Genomic DNA, 17,602 nt, shown 5'->3' on the forward strand with positions numbered 1-17,602 from the left:
CTATATTTTTCCATAGCGGGATTGGCCCAAAGATGCATGAAAGTTAAAATCCAGAAGTCCAACTAGTTGGTTCATGTTTAAGTAGTTGAAATTCAGAAATAAAATGTTAGTTCGATTTCATGTTTCGTATAGTCTTAGTGGATTTGCATTTAAATGATTTTGCACAAATGTTTGGTTCTGAAAATTGGGCCTAATTCTGGCCCAGTTGATGAAAGTTCAATTTTAGACTCAACTGCATGTTCTATGGCTTGGACGCTCATCCTTCCACTGAAAATGGGGCTCATTTTGGGCCCAAGCCTGAAGGCATCTATAAATAGGATTGTTTACCTTTTGTTATTTGGGTCTGTTTCGTTTCGTCAAATTCAGTTCCTTCGTTTAGTTGCTTTATTGTGGAGGCAATTTCTTTTTAGACAATTGGTTACTTAATATAATGTCTTGCATGTTAGTTGCTACATAGGTTCAAACATTTAGCATAAATTAATTAGAATCCCTTTAAGTTTTTTCTTAATTAACTAGATTCTTAAAATGGATTTGACGCGAGCCATATTAGACAAGTTATAACTTATGGCCCTCAAAAGCTAATTTGAAAATCCATTTAATTTGAGGCGTGCCATGCCAAATAAAATCTTAAAACGCATGGCATTTACTTAATTATTTTTTAATCCTTTAGAAATCGATGTGTGCCATTTAGTTGAATTTTCATGGCCCTCGCAAGTTTGAAAGTGCGTAGGCGCGTAATTTGAATTAACTTCCTTAAACTCGGGTGTGCATTTCATGTGACCCAAATCCAAATCTCAACAACGCTAGATAAAATGTGTCGTGGACCGCGGGTGCATTTCATGTGACGTGGTCCAAGACGTATTTTAGATGACGTTGAATCTTCCTTAAAATAATTAAAAGCGGTTTAATAAGTTAAAATATATTATAGGTTAAAACATGTATTAAAATCTGATAATAAGGTCAATTATGATAGTTTAAACGACCGTGCTATAACCACGGAATCCGGGTGTGCCTAACACCTTCCCTCAGGTTAACAGAATTCCTTATTCAGAATTTTTAGTTTGCAGACTTCAAAAGGAAAGTCGAAATTTCCTCGATTTGGCATTTAAAATAAACCGGTGACTTGGAACACCAATAAATATATTCCAAGTGGCGACTCTGAAATCAAATAAATAATCTCATTTCGAATAATGTCACTTAAATTGGAAAAACTCCCTTATTTCCCCCCTCCGGTGGTGAAAAAGGAGGTGTGATAATTACATGTGTTAATTAGTTTGATAGTCATTTTTTTTAGTTGTAATTAAATGTCAGCCCTAATACCCTATCCCCTAGTAAGATTCAGAGTTCATATGCTTAAGATCTAAGTCTGTATAGTATTCTATTTTGGGGACTGTGCTAAACTATGGTTGTGAGGCTATCATGTGAGTTTGGACATTTGAAAAATTTGACATGTTTGGCAAGAAACCAGTAGGCATTCATGTTTTTTTTTAGATTTGGAATTGGACAGGGTTGAATCCATTCTAGTAGATGAATTTTTCTGAAAATCATGTTAGTTTTGTTTGGTTTTAAAAATCGAATTCTGTTATGATGTAAATAACAAGACAAACTGTATATGAGTTATTATGACATTAAGGGTTGCATTTTATTATAGAATGTGATTTGGCCTCAAAAAATATGTTTTGCATCTGTTTTAAAACTTGCAAGAATTGCTAGTATTTGTTTTAATTTCAAGATTTTCATGAAGAAGTGTAATGTGTTTCAATTGGTTATGCTGAGTCATGCAATTGGGCTTTTGGCGTTGGCCCAGTTGTGCCCAAATTCCCCTTCGCTGATCACATGTGCATTCTGGGCTTCGTGTGAGCCCAGTCGTCCTTTTTGCCTTGATATGGAAGCTTTCAAAAAGACATTTGGGCCTGCTGCCAGTTCAGGCCCTTCAAACAACCGAATACCCAATTTCTTTCAACACCAGCCCTTTAATTATTAAGTTTTAGTTTGAACATTAGCTAAAAATAGATTCAAACTCCATTAGTCTTTTTTAATTAGTTGGACTCTTTTAAATTAGATTGAGGTCTCCCATGTTACCAAAACCAATGATCCATGGCCCTCAAAAGATTAGTTCAAACATCCTTTGAAAGAATAGACTTGAGGTGTGCCATTTCCAGTAAATAACCCATGGCCCTCATATAATTGTTACTGACTCTTTAAAATCGGGGTGTGCCATCAATTGAATTTTCCATGACCCTCGCAAACTTCATTATTAATTTGAACTTTCGTAGTCGCTTTCGTTCTTTAAATTGATTTTCTTTAATTACTAATTTCGGGTGTGCATTTCATGTGACCCAATTTCAATTCTTAACAACGTTAAATAGAACGTGTCGCGAACCGCGGGTGCATTTCATGTGGTGTAGTTCAAGGCATGTTTTAAATAACGTTGAATCTTCCTAAAAGCGATTTGAAATAATTGAAAGCGGTTAATAAGCTAAAAATGCATCATAGGCTAAAACATGTAATTAATCAGATAATTAGGCCTATAATAATAGTTGAACGACCGTGCTAGAACCACAGAACTCGGGAATGCCTAACACCTTCTCCCGGGTTAACAAAATTCCTTACTCGGCTTTCTGTGTTCGCAGACCATAAATAAGAGTCAACTTTCCTCGATTCGGGATTTAAAACCGGTGACTTGAGACACCATAAATTATCGCAAGTGGCGACTCTGAATAAATCAATAAATCTTGTCTCGATTATCACTTAAATTGGAAAAACTCTCTTATACCCCTCTGAGGGCAGGAAAAAGGAAGTGTGACAGCTACAAATGTTGACTTATCAACAGAAATTTTTCAAGTGTGGCTGAAAATTCTTATAATCGTCAAGATTCAGCACGGGGTTATTTCCTAATACTTTTCTTAACAGGGTCAAAATATAAATGGTGGTCCTAAATATATCCATCCAGCGAACCTGACCCAAATTAAAAATCTTTTTTGTGGGTAATTTAATCTCAGAATTGGTGTTTCGGAACGTGTGATACACTTCTCACATAGAGAGGAAAAAACTTAATAGAACATTAACCAAATCTCTCTTTCCATTATTACTTAATAGAGAGAGGTATATTTACTCTCTAAGATCACGAACTTCTTATATTTCTGCATTTTTTTTTCTATCTAAAAGAATAAAACCAAAGAGCCAAAATTTAGTCATTTGAGTTCACTAACATTTCTGATATACAATAGCGAACATGATGTTTTTTCAGTAGGGACGAGAATTATACAAATGGCTAATTCAGTAAAGCCAATGTGCCAATCACGTGCATGAGAAATGCTAGCGCAAAATAAAAATAAAATAAATGTTTGATACAGAGTGAAATCATTGAATCAATCATATTGTTGCAAGAGAACATATAGTAAAAGTTAAGTTACAAATACACATCTATCTTCCCAGAAACCTATACTTTGGCGACATTGCACAACATGAAATTCGACAACACAGTAATAGATGTGGATCTCTGTCCACGTTTCAGCAAGTCCAAATCTGATCACGACAACACAGCATTGCTTCTTAACTTGTTAATCAGCATGAATGTATGTCTATAGTTCCTTTAGTTCAAGTTCATAAGACAACAACCACTGCTTTGTTTTCTGTACATCTGCACAACGTAACTTCACCTGATGGTTTGTGTTGGCAAGATAGATTAAGCTATTCTTGAATGTTTCAAAGGGACAGATTATACCAGGGAGAAAAGGAGACCACTTCAAATGCAACTAAATTGTTGCCTTAGCGTGGTACCCTCTTTCTACTCAGTATTTCCTGCTCTTTCAATCGATGCTGGAATCTGGAAAGGCGAGCCTGAAGGCTAACCAGGCTTGCTGCTTTTCGTGACAGCACATAGCTCAACTGCGATACATAATTGTCTATTAGACTTCCAGGCTGATCTACTTCTGCCAGCAGTTTCATTTCCTGGTAGAGAAAAGGCAACATATGTTAATTATCTTAAGTGAATAGCTTATACCCTTCTTTCTTCTGGATCCAACCTTTCATTTGTATGTTGATAGGTAGTCAGAGGACATAATAACAAGTTCACTACATATGGCTATTCCCTCATAAAATAATCACCCTTAAAGATGGGACAAAATTTCAAAACTATAGCATCTATTTTCACAATGCTGAAAGAAAATCATTTAGTTTGTCTTGAGCGAGAGAAAAGACAGAAATAGGTGACAAGTCCTGGATGAGCAAAGTAGCAACTAAGTGATAAAAATCCTACTACCCTCCTCTTCAAATCCAAACTTAAAAAGCCAAAAGTTATAAAAATGCCAGCAGATAGTATAGTTTTAAAGGGAGACAAACGGATAAAGATTAAAAAGAAAAAGAAAAAGCATAACTTTGTGCAGAAAACCAGTGCAAGACTTTTATAGTTTCACAAACAAAGCATCCGGACTCTTAGTCAGCGTAGTAGAGCATCCAAGGAAAATGCTAAGGAGATACCAGAATTAGGATAGAACTCAAGGAAGAGTGACTTGCAGTTAGGTTTTAGCAATTGTCATGCATGTTGTAGAAATGCAGGAACCTTCCCGGACACACCTATAAATATTCCTAATTTGCAGGGAGATAAAGTATTAAGAACTTTATTAGACTAGAATAACAATGACTTCGCTTACTTCACGAACAATGTCCATTGTATCTTCAATTTCTTTCCTGTGCGCAGCCATCAGGGCTTCTTCTTCCTTTACAACAAAAAGAGGAAAAGTACACATATGTGAATGTAAGGTCATAACTGTTATTAGTAAGGATATCTCATGAGATAACAAGTTACATCGAAGTCTAACCTGCAGTAATTCATTGATATTCTCATCACAAGGGGGTGAACTAGGTTCATTTTGTCCCGACCCATTACTTCTTATATTAGGAATACTTGCGCTTTGCTGTTTATAACTTGTTGAGAATGACTCAGAGCTTGATACATCTTTTCTTGACCATTTTCCCGGCTTTTCAAGTTTCTCATCACGATAAACTTTCCTCCGAGGTGGAGACACTTTCTGCACCTTGTCCTCTGTATCAGTTGAGCTCTGCAAATTTGATGCCGAGATCATTCTTTGACCAGCTGGAACACCATAGCTATTCTTAACCTCAAACCTGTCCCTATCTGTCCCACCAAAATTTGCTCCTTCCTCCAGACAATTGAAAGTATGATTTGAAGAAAATCTACAGGTTTGTTTATCAAAATCATTTGTGGAATTGTATGATGTGCTTTCTTTCTCCATAACTCTCCTACTTGCTTCTGATACTTTAGATTCATGGGGTTGCTCATAAGCGTTTTCTGCCTCAACAGAAGCAGCCAATGTAGTCGCTAAAGGAGGTTCCTTGATTGTAGGAGGTATTATGCTTGCACTCTGATCTTTTTTGGTGTTTCCACCTTTGGATAGACTTTTAACCCTGTAAATACAATGTCAATAGGTTCATCCACATAATCAAACGAATAAAACATTCAATTTGTACAAAAAAGGCAAGAGCTACCTGTCAGCATATCTCAAGGTATTTAGTGTATGTTCACATGATCCAGCATTGGGAGAAATGCAGGAAATCATAACAGTTTTTGAGTTGCCAACAAAGGAGTCACGAAGTACTTCAGTGAGTTTGCTCCCACGGAACGGTATATGAAGCTGATCATTGTCAAGAGCACGAATACACTCTTTAAGAGCCAACAAGCTCTTGTTAATTTCTGCTCCCTCAATCCTAAACCAGACAAAAATGAAGATTTCAAAGTATTCTACTTCAACATATTGGCAGCAAAGGGCCATAAAAGTGCTTTTTTTTGGGGGGGTGGGGGTGAGGTGGGGTGGGGTGGGGATAAGGAATAATCTGGACCTCAAGCATTTTATGCAACAAACAAGCTTCAAGTGTTGCGGTTTCTAACTGGCCAAAGTGAAAACTCAGAACATCTCTACAATAGAACTGAATGTACTTGCTACAGTCAAGATCTTTTCCAGAGTAAAAGAAAACCATCCCTTGAGCATTAATACAGAATAGTAATATGAAACATACAACTCTCTTGAACTTCATCCAAAACAAAGCCATACAACTGTGCTGATCACCGTAGCCTTTTCTCCTTACTGGAGAATCAATCAATACCATCGGAACTCCAGCTTGGCCTATGTTCAGTGTGGTGGTTCGACATATAACTTCATGAAATAGATTTCTTTCCCTTTATTTTTGACAAGTCAAACTTTTCGAAACAGATGCAATGACACGGACTAGTTCAACCTCTAAAGAAAAAAAATAGAATGAAGAAGTCCAAAGAGTTCCAGGAAAGGAATATACAAGAGCAGCCAGATGCATTCATAAGAAGGTACCTTGTCTGTCTGTCATTATCAGTTGTGTCCGCCCCCCTCTCACTACCAGCAAGGTCAATAAAAGAAATCTTTCCGACGACTTTCCCACCCTTGGATTCATTTCCATCATTATTTCGCCTAGAGTCCTTTACTTCATTGTGTTTCTTGATGACAAGTTGTAATATCGCGTGTGATCTTGACGATTCCTCATTTGCACCAGTGGAACCTGTACTTCTTGCAGCACTTCCCCTCTCAATATACTCTTTCACAACCTGCACATCTGAAACTTCAAATTCCTGGAGCCCAACGATGCAAACCTGCTGACGCCCATCTTCTCTCATACAAAGTTTCCTACATAAGAGCGCAAAGGAACAAATGATAAGAAAATGACAGAATATACATGTTTCAAACATGAAGCTCCATATTGGTGAAACAAACAATAAGAAAGGTTTGACAATGATTTATTCTTCAATATGTTGGAGAACCAAGACACCTGAAAATGACATTGAATTGCTGGCAAGGGCAGATAGTGGAAAAGAGATGAAGACATAATTGGAAGATCACACCTTTATGCTTATTGTGGACTGTTTGGGTAGAGAGGAACCTTATAACTTTTGAAGCAAAAAAGAAGACACTGCTTTTTATCATCAAATCAATGAAGATACTTTAAATCTTCAAGTGTCTTCCTCTCTCTTTTTTTTTTTTGATAACCGTGGTGTCTGGGCCAGCTTGCGCGCACCTCTACTAATTCCACGGGATACCTACCACCTCCCACCAGTAACAGGTAACTCTATCCACTAAGGCTTGGATAGATGGGAAGAAATCACCTGGTGTTTTTTGCCTCCGCTGGGATTTGAACCTGAGACCTCATGGTTCTCACCCACTTTATTGACCACTAGGCCACACCCTTGGGTGCTTCCTCTCTATTTTTTATCTTCATCTTTAGTGGAAAGTTATCTATAAGATCAGATACCACCAAAGGATGAATGTTGGAGACCCATTCAGAGGTTCTAGATTAACCATTCTAATTTTTGTGTTATGCAGGGTATAACCTACTTGAAAAGGGGGGGGGGGAAATTACGCATTTAAAATTCTATTGACATTCAAAGGAGAGAGAGATTTTCAATGCAGGTAAGGATACTAACTTTCTATCACTGAGAAGATCGAACAGTTTCCCACCATATATTTCAAAAAAGCTGAGCCACAACTTGAACTTCTGATTACGATAAATTGGCTGATACAACAATCTGACAAGATCATCTGCAGCTCTGAGAGGCAATGGTTGCATCGTGTATGTCTTACCACTACCTGAACCATCAATAAGGGAAGGAAAAAGGAAAAAACATCAATTCTATGATAACTGATCGAGGAGCTGCCCACAATAGCAATGCCCAAATGCAAACAAACTAGTAGTGATAAGAGGCATAAACTTAAAAGCAATGACACTGAGAAATTCATATGATTGGCTTACAGTAAAACATGTATCGCTCATGAACATGCGAGAAAGATGTCAAGAAGAATATGGAGTGCAACACTTTCATAATTTGAAACATCTAAAAGCAGAAATATGAAGAATGAGATGTGGCAAACCATTCCATCAACTCCAGAAGAAAAGGTATCCAAGAAAAATTAGAATAATCTAATCTCTACTCGATCAAATATGTTGTTTATAAGCATGCTGGTCAAACAAGTCTGGATCCCAAACAATCTCTATATTCCTAATCGTAAAAGTCACAAATTTAAAGGGCCATTTCAGAAACATGCGCACTTCAACCTGAAAGCAAGGAACTGGCAACTCGAAAAACCGGATAACTCAAATTTAGACATATTTTTTCTAGATGCATCTCTTTTACTGACAAAATAAATCAAGCTTGTGGAAAATATAGCAAACCTGTCTGGCCATAAGCAAAACATGTTGCTTTTGTGCGCTGAAAGATGGTAGGAATAATTGGTTCCACGGTAGCACGATAAACCTGCAAAATGCATGAGGAAAGATAATGTTTAAGCCGAAAACTTGACATAAGCAAGTAAAACCACATAAACAAAAGTCGAACCAAGCACTTTTGCGCAGTAATTAGTGTTTGGCCAAGCTTTTAAAAAGTATTTCTAAGTGTATTTTCTTGAAAAGTACTTTTGGGGAGAAACAACTTTTTTCAGCTTCTCAAAAACAACTTCTGCTTCTACTCAAAAACACTTTTTTCCTTCTAAAAGTTTGGCCAAACACCTAAACTTTGGGAAAAAAACATTTTTGGCAAAGAAAAGCTTGGCCAAAACAGGCTATAAATCTCAAATCCCAATACTTGGATAGGTTATATAAATCCTCTATATCCGTCACGTTCTATTCGAGCACGTTCATTCCAATTCTAGTAAATAATTTGTTTCATAAAGCAAATTAGGGGTTCCTAAGAACTAAAGGTTCTCTAAATCTCACACTTACCCAACACTGACATACAAACATCAAACCAAATTAGACCAAATAACCTATAAAGACCTAACATAAGTACCAAAATAAAACAATTAAGATTTAATTCCAACAAGTTGGTATTGCCTATATGATCTTTTTCTTTCATTATGGTATTGTCTTAGCTACAATCATACTGATTCTGAGAGATTATAGGTCTTTAAAACAACTTCTATCCATATAATTTTGGATCTACATTATTCCTTTTAGCACCTTCAATAATCTTAGTGTTGCACCTATTGACTGATGCACTTGGAGGTCCACATAGGACATGACTAAACCATCTCCAGCAACCCTCTTTCATTTTATCCTCTATGTGGGTTATTTACTATCAGTCTAACGTGATTATTTCAAATCTTGTCCGATCTTGTATGAAGGCACACCATCTTAAGATCTGCATTATTATGTCACAAATGTTGTGGATATGTTCCGCCTTAGAGGCCCAACATTCACTCTCAAATAACATTACCAATCCCATGACCATTTTTCTAGGTATCTCATTATAGCATAAAAAGCGCTCTCCCATTTTTCACCATCATATTTTACTTCTATATATTACATCTTCATCTACCATGCCATTCTCTTGAAAGATTAATCCTAGATATCGAAATTGCCTACATTTAGGCAACACAGTAAATCACCAATTATGGGGGGGAAAGATTGAAGGCAGTCCATATCTTATTCCAAATTGTTGTTTGGAATAATACCTCATCATTTGTAATGTGCTCGTCTAGAATAGCATCAAAACAGAACTCATGCTTCTCAACATAAGCAGTCAAGTCCACCTTCAATAGTGAAACAAACCTTAGTTAGTCTCAGACATAAGCTGATGCCTGATGCATAATCAGAACAATGAATTCCAAACCTTTAGTTTGGGTTCATGGACAGTGAGACAAGCATTGTCTGTTACAGTGACGATGTCATCCTCCTTCCGAGAAATTTCTTTCTTGTTTAGAGGTCTTTTCCGCACCTGGTCAAACATCATGATCGCTCTTAGAAATTTTAGACAGGAAGTAACTCGAATCATCAACCGAACCGCCATATGACACACATAGAAAGGGATTAAAACAGAAGATGAAACAACAACAATAACTACGCCTCAGTCCCAAACAAGTTGGGGTCGGCTATATGAATCCTCACTAACCATGTTACTCCATATAAACTCAGGCTAATTTATACAAAAGAAAAAAAAAAGAAAAATAGAAGTACTAGAAGTTCTTTATATTTTCTACTGACATACGACATATAAATCTCAAAGGCTAAAAAACTCCTACAAAAGCAGGAGTACTACATATAAGCATAACTATGACAAATCAGTTTCTTTTATACCTCTCAGGAAACAGAAAAAATGTCATCTTATTTCTAATAGAGCCACAAATATTTCCAAAGCTGCTGCTTACAAGTACGGCAATCGAAATGATTTCAAATGTTCACCTTTACAGAGAATAACAAGGGTTTTCACAGCCTCAATGGTGTTTCATTACCATAGTTTACATGTGTCCATGATTGATGGTTCAAGCACAAGTGACATACCACTACTTTAATCTTTGCCACATTGTTTTCTCTTGCGTTGCTTTCCTTTTCAATTATGGGCAATCCATCTGCAATATCAGCTTCTGGTTGTGCTTTTTGTTGCCAATGGGTTGGGGCATCAAAGTTACTATCAAATGCTCCATTCACCGCAGGCACGAAAGGTGACTGCTCAAATGGTTCTGAAGTTACATGCTATCAAAAAGTAAAGCAACAGTTATTGAACAGCAATTGCCCTCTAGACAACAAGTAAACAGCAAGTATGGTTTTCACTCTTCACATAAAAAGAATTCCAATCCCATAGCTATTCTACCAATATGTGAAGACACTTCTAACTTCAAACTTCAATTGGGCATTTTTTGACTAAAAATCTCTTATCTTTGATTTCAAAATAGTCTACTGTTAAATAGAACCCAAATAATTAGGATTCTTGTGCCATCTGAACGTATTCGACGAGGATACAAGATAGCTCCTCCACCATTGGATAACCTTCCAGAGAATGGACAAAAAGACTCCAAATAGAGCACAACTATGTTCTCTAAATGAAAAAAAAGTCTCAGTACACTTCCTTTCTCGTCTCGTTACTCCCTTTCTTTTTACTGGAGGGTGGGGATGGAGCGTAATTGGTGGCAGAAAGGGAGTCAGCTAGAGGAATCCTAGTCCAACCAATGTTCCCAGCAAAAGAATGTATACTCAAACAGGAGCAGTGGACTGCAGAACTATGTGCTAAATATCATGCCTCCAAATAATATTTCCATACCTCAGATAAGAGCTCTGTGTCATCCATAGAATGCAGATCCAGAAGCCCAGCACCAAAGTCTCCTCTGAACTCAGGAGAGTAGAAACCATCTGATGCTCCGATCCCTCCTGAACTTTCAGCAGTAGGAGTATATGGCTCGGATGCAGATTCGCTGTTAAAGTTGAGGTTTCTCATTAATTTGAAAAGCCTCTGTTTCTCTTCCATAGACTGAGCTCCATATCCCTTCAAACAACATCCCAAGCTTCAATTATTGAAAAAATCAATACGGCAACATCTAAACAAGACCAAGAATGCCAAAATAAACACACATGACCCAGAACCATAAGAAAGAGAAAGGGTGAAAATCAGACAAAATGATCAATATTTATTTCTAGAGCCTTTAGACGCTACATCAGACAGAACCTCGGAACAATTCAATTTTAACTAATGTAGCAATTATGCTATCGACTGGTGCAGTGCCTTGTGCTCAAACTATAAAGTCCAGATTTGAACAAAATATATGAAATATTCATCTGATACATGAGAACTATTATTAAATCAACAATGCTTCAATCTCAAACTAGTTCTGATCAGCTATATGAAACCTCTAAGTACCTTATGTTCTATTCAGGATCATTTTATTCCAATACTCATTCTATCCCAATTTGAGTGATATTATCTGACTGAACACGAAGCTTAAGAAAGAAAGAAAGAAAGAATTTTAAAACTTGAGATCTAAAACAAGTCAGAGATATTTAAGTGGCTATAAATCATCTCATTAAGGGTTAAATGAGAAGTTTCTAACTTAAATTATTTCTAAATACAGAAATGTATCACTCTTTTGGAATAAAATAAAAAGGAAAGAGTATCACGGAGGGGTATTAAATAACTTGTCAAGGCAATTATGGGAATATTACCTGCATAATTAGGAGTCGGTGATCCACACCGGTAGAGGCTGCCATTGGGGAGGCCAGATGCTGCAAGCCCGCAGACTGAAGCCATCGCGCCATGACAGCATCTCCTGCATCAGCAGCGGGGCTGGCATTGCCCTGCTGCTGATCATACAGACCAGCAGTAGCCGCCCCGTTGCTCTGCTGCATCTGGCCACCCACGTGGCGCTGTGATCTGCGTTGCGGCGCCAATTTCACGATCTGTTATTATACACTTCAACAACAACATCCAAAAAACCCCCAACATCAAAATACAGCAATATCACTGATACCGATCCCAAAACACACACACAAAAAATGAAGAAAACATTATAGATCGTAATTGAAGAACTTACAGGGAGATGTAAAGTCGAAATCGAAGCAGCACATTTACGTGCTTAACACGTTAACAAAACGACTGCGTTTTGAAACGATAAATGCGATTACTTGAATTATAATGCACCGGTTCAAATTTGTCCTAATACACAATGCATGTAAAAATTGCATAAATCCATTGAGAAAAATTGAAATTAAACACGTAGAATAGTCCAATTTGCAGAATTTTATACACACACAGTAGATATTTATGAATAAGAAAATGCCGTACCTGATAAAGATTAAGAAAGTGAATCTGGCGATCCGAATACTTTAATTGTATAGGGATAGATCTGAGAGCGATAAGAGCAAAAAAGGAAACCCTAAATTTGTTTGTTGGATTCAATTCAATGTGGAGAATTCATGGAATTGTTGCTTGGAAGCAATGATAATGGAGAGAGAGAGAATGCCTTTTATCATGAGCTAATTCATTTTCTAACTTTCATGACTCAGAAATTACATATATCTATTTAATTTTTTAATTTTTTATTTTTAAATTTTTAAATGTAGATGTAGGACTCTTTTATTTTTATTTTTATTTTTTATTTTTACATCCGCTGATGTGGTTCTTTTTTCAATTTTTTTTTCCTTGGATTATTATATTTTCCATTCCTCATTTGTTAGCAGGGGGTGATCGTCGGTTGGTACGGTACGGTATTTGGACATTTCAGTTCGGTATTCGGTTTCTTAAAATCCTATACCAATACCGTACTTAATTAAATTCGGTATGGTTCAGGTTTTCTCCTTTCGATTTTGGTTCATTCGGTTCGGTAACTTCGGTTTATTCGGTTTGAATATTAACTAGTGCATAGAGCCATAGACTCTAATATTCTTAATTAAAGTACTCAAAAATACAAAACTAAAAATATTTGTAGACAAAAATATTGTCCAAAACTAGTAAATATCGACCCAAATAGAGAAAATTGTACATAAAAGAATATTTGATCATTAGAAATGTCTTGTTACCTGTTTAGAGTTAATTGATGAACTTAGAGAATAAAGAAAAGTAAAATTTTAGATTTTTTATATTTGTGTTATAATTAATAATATATGTTTTGTATAATATAATATATATTTCGGTACGGTATCATTATTTCGGTATTTTATTTTAAAGTACCAAATACCATACCTAATACCAATTTTTTTTAAAAAACTTAAACCAAATACCAAAATACTGTATACCAAATACCAAAATTTTCGGTTTTGGTACGATAATTCGGTATTTACCAAATTATGCACAGCCCTAGTTATTAGTAAATTCTTATTTCAAATCAATCCTCAGGTATTGTATTGTCTGTTGTTATTATTTGGTATTTACTTATCTTATCTCCCTCTTTTTTTTCTCTCTTCCTTTCTTGCTTTCCTTCTTCTTTTTTTTCTTCTTCCTCTTCTTCTCCTTCTTTTTTCCGAGCCGATGGTCTATTGGAAATAGCCTCTCTACCTTCATTAGATAGGGATAAGTTCTGCGTACAAATTACTTTTTCCAGACCCCACCTATTGAGAATATACTGAGTATGTTGTGTTGTTATTGTTCTTATTTCAAATCAATATTTGATAAATAATACTACTATTTAAAATTCAATTAGCATAAACACATGCTATTGGTCCCTCTATGTAAAAATGTACTATGTTTAGAATATTTTTTCAATTATATTACCTCAAAATATTATCTAGAAAAAGAAACTTAGTATAACATAAGTGTAATTACAAAGTTTAGTAGTTAGTGTGTTATTTTTTGGGGAATTGTTGAAAGATCAAAACGGAGTATTTACCTAGATTGTTGATGTCAATTGCCAAATGTTATATTTCTCTTATAAAAGAGCCTTTTTAAATATAATTGACGAAAAACACAAAAAAAACATAACATTAGATTGACAATCCTAAATTGAGATTTAATTAAAAAAAAAAAACTAAGTATGTATTTACAACTAAGAGGATTATATTTGCTTCTAAAAACGCATATTTTTGTATCAGCAAAAAAAATTGACATATCAAAAGGGAGTAATTATAAAATCAGAAGCTAAATAAAAAATATTCTCAAACATATTTTTTACTATTAATTTTTGTAAAATCTAAAAAGTTCAATTAATATTTCTGTAGTGACCAAGAGATCATTAAGGTGTGTTTGGTACGAAGGAAAATATTTTTCGGAAAATATTTTCTAATTTTCCATATTTAGTTGGCTTAAATGTTTTGAAAAATATTTTCCTCATGAATTTATTTTCTTCCAATTGGGTCTACCTATCACAAGAAGGGAAAATATTTTCCAAAACTCCTTCTCAACCTTTCTCACCCTATTCCCTAGCACACCCCACCCCATTCACCCAATCCCTACCCCAACCCCAACTCCCACTTATCCACCCCACGCCCCCACGCCTAAATAAAAATATTATTAATAGTACTTTATTTTCATGTTATAGATAAAAAATCATTTCAATAAATGAGTTTTTTTTTTCATGATATGAAAAATATCTTTTCCATTTTAACAAAAAAAATACTTTCTTTTCATGTAGAAAAAAGTATTTTTTTTTTTGGTTAAATTACAAACTTTTATTTAACCAAGTGAAATATGTACATCCACCCACTCATTTGACTCTAGAGTCGGGTCCTACAAAAATAGCCTATTTTTGACACTTTAGTTCCATATCCGGAACTTACTATCTATGTTAACATGGATACCTATTTATCTTTTCTAAGACTCCTCTTCATTTACAGTAGCTCTCACCTTTAACGTGTAAATGTAATATAATTTCTATAACTATATCCCTACTTTCTCTTCTTGACTGTTGAAATCTTCGCAGGTTTCTTTCCATCCATATTTGATATATTGCTGCTGCAAATGCACTTCCCAGGATCTTCCATAGTTCATTTCTGCTCTTTGTTCTTGTTGTCAGCCATGTAGTTTCCTTTTGCCATCTTCCTACTTGTCGACTTATTCCAAAGAGTTTTAGCAGCTGTTCCCATATAAATCTTGAATATGAACACTCAAAGAACAAATGTTCATGAGTTTCCTCTGTATCAGTCATACATAAAACACATTCCTTAGGCACTATTATTCCCCATTTGCTTAGCTTGTCCACCGTTGCTAATCTCTGATGCAATGACATCCACAAAACAAACTGATGTCTAGGTAATATTCCTTGTGTCAAGAGCAATGTTTTCCAGCTGACCTTTGGATATTGTGGCATAATTGAAGTATACGTTTTACTGATTAGATACTTCCCCTTTACTGCATATAACTCCAACTCCTTCACTCCAGTAGTTAGCCATCTCCTTGCTTCAAAAATTTTCCTTATCACCCAGCTAACTTGTTTTGGAGTTTTCATATTTTCCAAATCCTTCTTCTTCATATAGTGATGATGAATCCACAGAACCCATAACTTGTCCTTCTTTTGTGCAATTGCCCATAGTAGTTTGCATATTGCTGCCTTGTTCCATACTAAGAAGTTTATGACATTCAAGCCTCCTGCTGCTTTTGGTTTACAGACAATTTCACATGCTATTGGTACCTTCTTCCCTTCAATGCTTCCTTTCCATAGAAAATTCCTACATATAGTAGTAACCATTTCATGAACTTTTTTTGGAATCAGAAACACTTGTGCCTAGTAGGTTTGCATTTCAAACAATACACTTTTGATCAACTGAACCCTTCATGCATATGATAAAAATCTGGTTGTCCAGCATCTAATTATTCCTACTATTCTATCCACCAGTGGCATGCATTGGTTAATGTTGAGCTTCTTTGAGGATAGTGGAACTCCTAAGTATTTGAATGGTATTTCTCCAATGGTCAGCTTCAACTTCTGCAGAATTTCTTCTCTATACTGTGTAGATATTCCTGCCATATAGAGTGAGCTCTTCTCCATATTTGCTTGTAAACCAGACACAGTCGAGAATTCCTCAAACTGTTTCATCATCAATTCAATAGATACCTTGTCCGCTCTACAACACATTAGTAAATCATCAGCAAAACATATATGAATCACTCTCAGTTTTGCATACTTGGGATGATAGTTGAAATCTGGATTTGAATCCAGTTGCTTCAGATCCATGTTCAAGTACTCTATCACTAAAACAAATAGATAAGGTGACATTGGATCACCTTGTCTTAGCCCCTTCTTTGCCTGAAACTTTGGTGTCAAACCTCCGTTAATCAGAAGTGAATAAGAGACTGTACTTACACATTCCATAATAAGGTTGACCATTTTGTATGGGATACCCAATTCCAGCATTAGAGTCCTTAAGAAGTTCCAGCCAACAGAGTCATATGCCTTTTTTATATCCACTTTTAGTATACATCTTGGAGAGACTGTTTTGTAGTTGTATCCTTTAATTAGTTCATGGGCCAGTAGGACATTGTCCAAATGTTTCTTCCTTCTATGAAAGCCGACTGTGAAGGTCCCACCAAATAATCTACTACCAACTTTAGTTTGTTAGTAAGCTGCTTAGCAATGATCTTGTACATGGTCGAGCAGCATGCAATAGGTCTGAACTCCTTTACAAAGTTGGGATTTACTACCTTAGGAATGAGTGTGATAGTAGTACAATTTATTTCTTTAAGCAGCTTCCCTGTATCAAAAAATTTCAGTACTGCCTTTATAACATCTTCACCAATTATTTGCCAGTTTTCTTTAAAGAACTCTGCTGGATATCCATCTATTCCTGGAGCTTTGTCTCTTGATAATTCTTGAACCACCTTTATAATCTCCTCTCTTGTTATAGGTACCATCATTTCTTGTTGTTGTGCTAGTGATAAACAGGGTCCATCTCTAGCTATAGTAACATCAATTCCAGTCATTATTGGGGCAGCTTCACCTAACAACTTTTTGAAGAACTGTATGAACTTCTGCTGGATCTGCTTTGGATCAGTCACTCTCACATTCTGTTCTGTACAAATAGAACTGACTTTATTCCTTTCTTGCCTAGCCTTCAATTGTGCATGGAAGTATTTGGTGTTTGAGTATCTATATTTGATCTATATTGCCCTTGACTTCTGTCTTAAAATCTTCTCATATACTGCATCCCATTTTTCAATTAGCATCAGCACTTTCTTCTCTTGTTCAATGAGAGTTGGATTTAAATGATCATCATTTATATCATGTTGTATATCATTTAACTCCTCATTTAATTGTTTGAGTTTCACCTCTACTGATGAGTATTGTCTCTGAATCTCCCTAGTATGAATCTACAATTATTTCAGCTTTCTGCATATTTTATACATGGTGTATCCTTGTATGTTTTG

The 17,602-nt window shown here is 35.7% G+C and overlaps 2 protein-coding genes across 3 annotated transcripts; both read right to left on the minus strand.

Moving 5' to 3' along the window:
* Positions 1 to 3,305: 3,305 nt before the first annotated feature.
* Positions 3,306 to 12,797, minus strand: LOC104241891 (kinesin-like protein KIN-13A). 2 transcript variants are annotated; one of them, XM_009796849.2, is made up of 14 exons: positions 12,593 to 12,797; positions 12,342 to 12,463; positions 11,974 to 12,220; positions 11,078 to 11,299; positions 10,321 to 10,512; positions 9,653 to 9,757; positions 9,495 to 9,572; positions 8,218 to 8,299; positions 7,472 to 7,634; positions 6,348 to 6,677; positions 5,512 to 5,730; positions 4,824 to 5,430; positions 4,656 to 4,721; positions 3,306 to 3,954 (listed from the first exon to the last, which is right to left on the minus strand). In XM_009796849.2, the coding sequence occupies exons 3-14, from the start codon at positions 12,154 to 12,156 to the stop codon at positions 3,772 to 3,774; spliced, it is 2,430 nt and encodes an 809-aa protein (XP_009795151.1). In that variant the 5' UTR covers positions 12,157 to 12,220; positions 12,342 to 12,463; positions 12,593 to 12,797; the 3' UTR covers positions 3,306 to 3,771. The 2 variants fall into 2 exon arrangements, with proteins under 2 accessions (XP_009795151.1, XP_009795152.1); XM_009796850.2 differs by having other exon boundaries at positions 12,342 to 12,403; positions 12,593 to 12,683.
* A 2,268-nt stretch (positions 12,798 to 15,065) lies between these two features.
* On the minus strand, positions 15,066 to 15,926 carry LOC138868359 (uncharacterized). Its single transcript, XM_070145910.1, has one exon. It carries the CDS (start codon positions 15,924 to 15,926, stop codon positions 15,066 to 15,068), a length of 861 nt encoding a protein of 286 aa, XP_070002011.1.
* Between the last annotated feature and the right edge of the window lie 1,676 nt (positions 15,927 to 17,602).

The sequence above is a fragment of the Nicotiana sylvestris genome, chromosome 5 (assembly GCF_000393655.2).
Source record: "Nicotiana sylvestris chromosome 5, ASM39365v2, whole genome shotgun sequence".
Lineage (NCBI taxonomy): Eukaryota > Viridiplantae > Streptophyta > Magnoliopsida > Solanales > Solanaceae > Nicotiana > Nicotiana sylvestris.

Excerpts from the sequence above, each read along its gene's own strand:
- LOC104241891 (XM_009796849.2), bottom strand. The coding sequence starts at position 12,156 with ATGCAGCAGAGCAACGGGGCGGCTACTGCTGGTCTGTATGATCAGCAG. Across the intron at positions 8,300-9,494 it reads AGCACATTACAAATGATGAG|GTTTATCGTGCTACCGTGGA; the intron begins GTATTATTCCAA and ends TGCATTTTGCAG. Across the intron at positions 4,722-4,823 it reads ATATCAATGAATTACTGCAG|GAAGAAGAAGCCCTGATGGC; the intron begins GTTAGACTTCGA and ends TTTGTTGTAAAG.
- LOC138868359 (XM_070145910.1), bottom strand. The coding sequence starts at position 15,926 with ATGGTTACTACTATATGTAGGAATTTTCTATGGAAAGGAAGCATTGAA.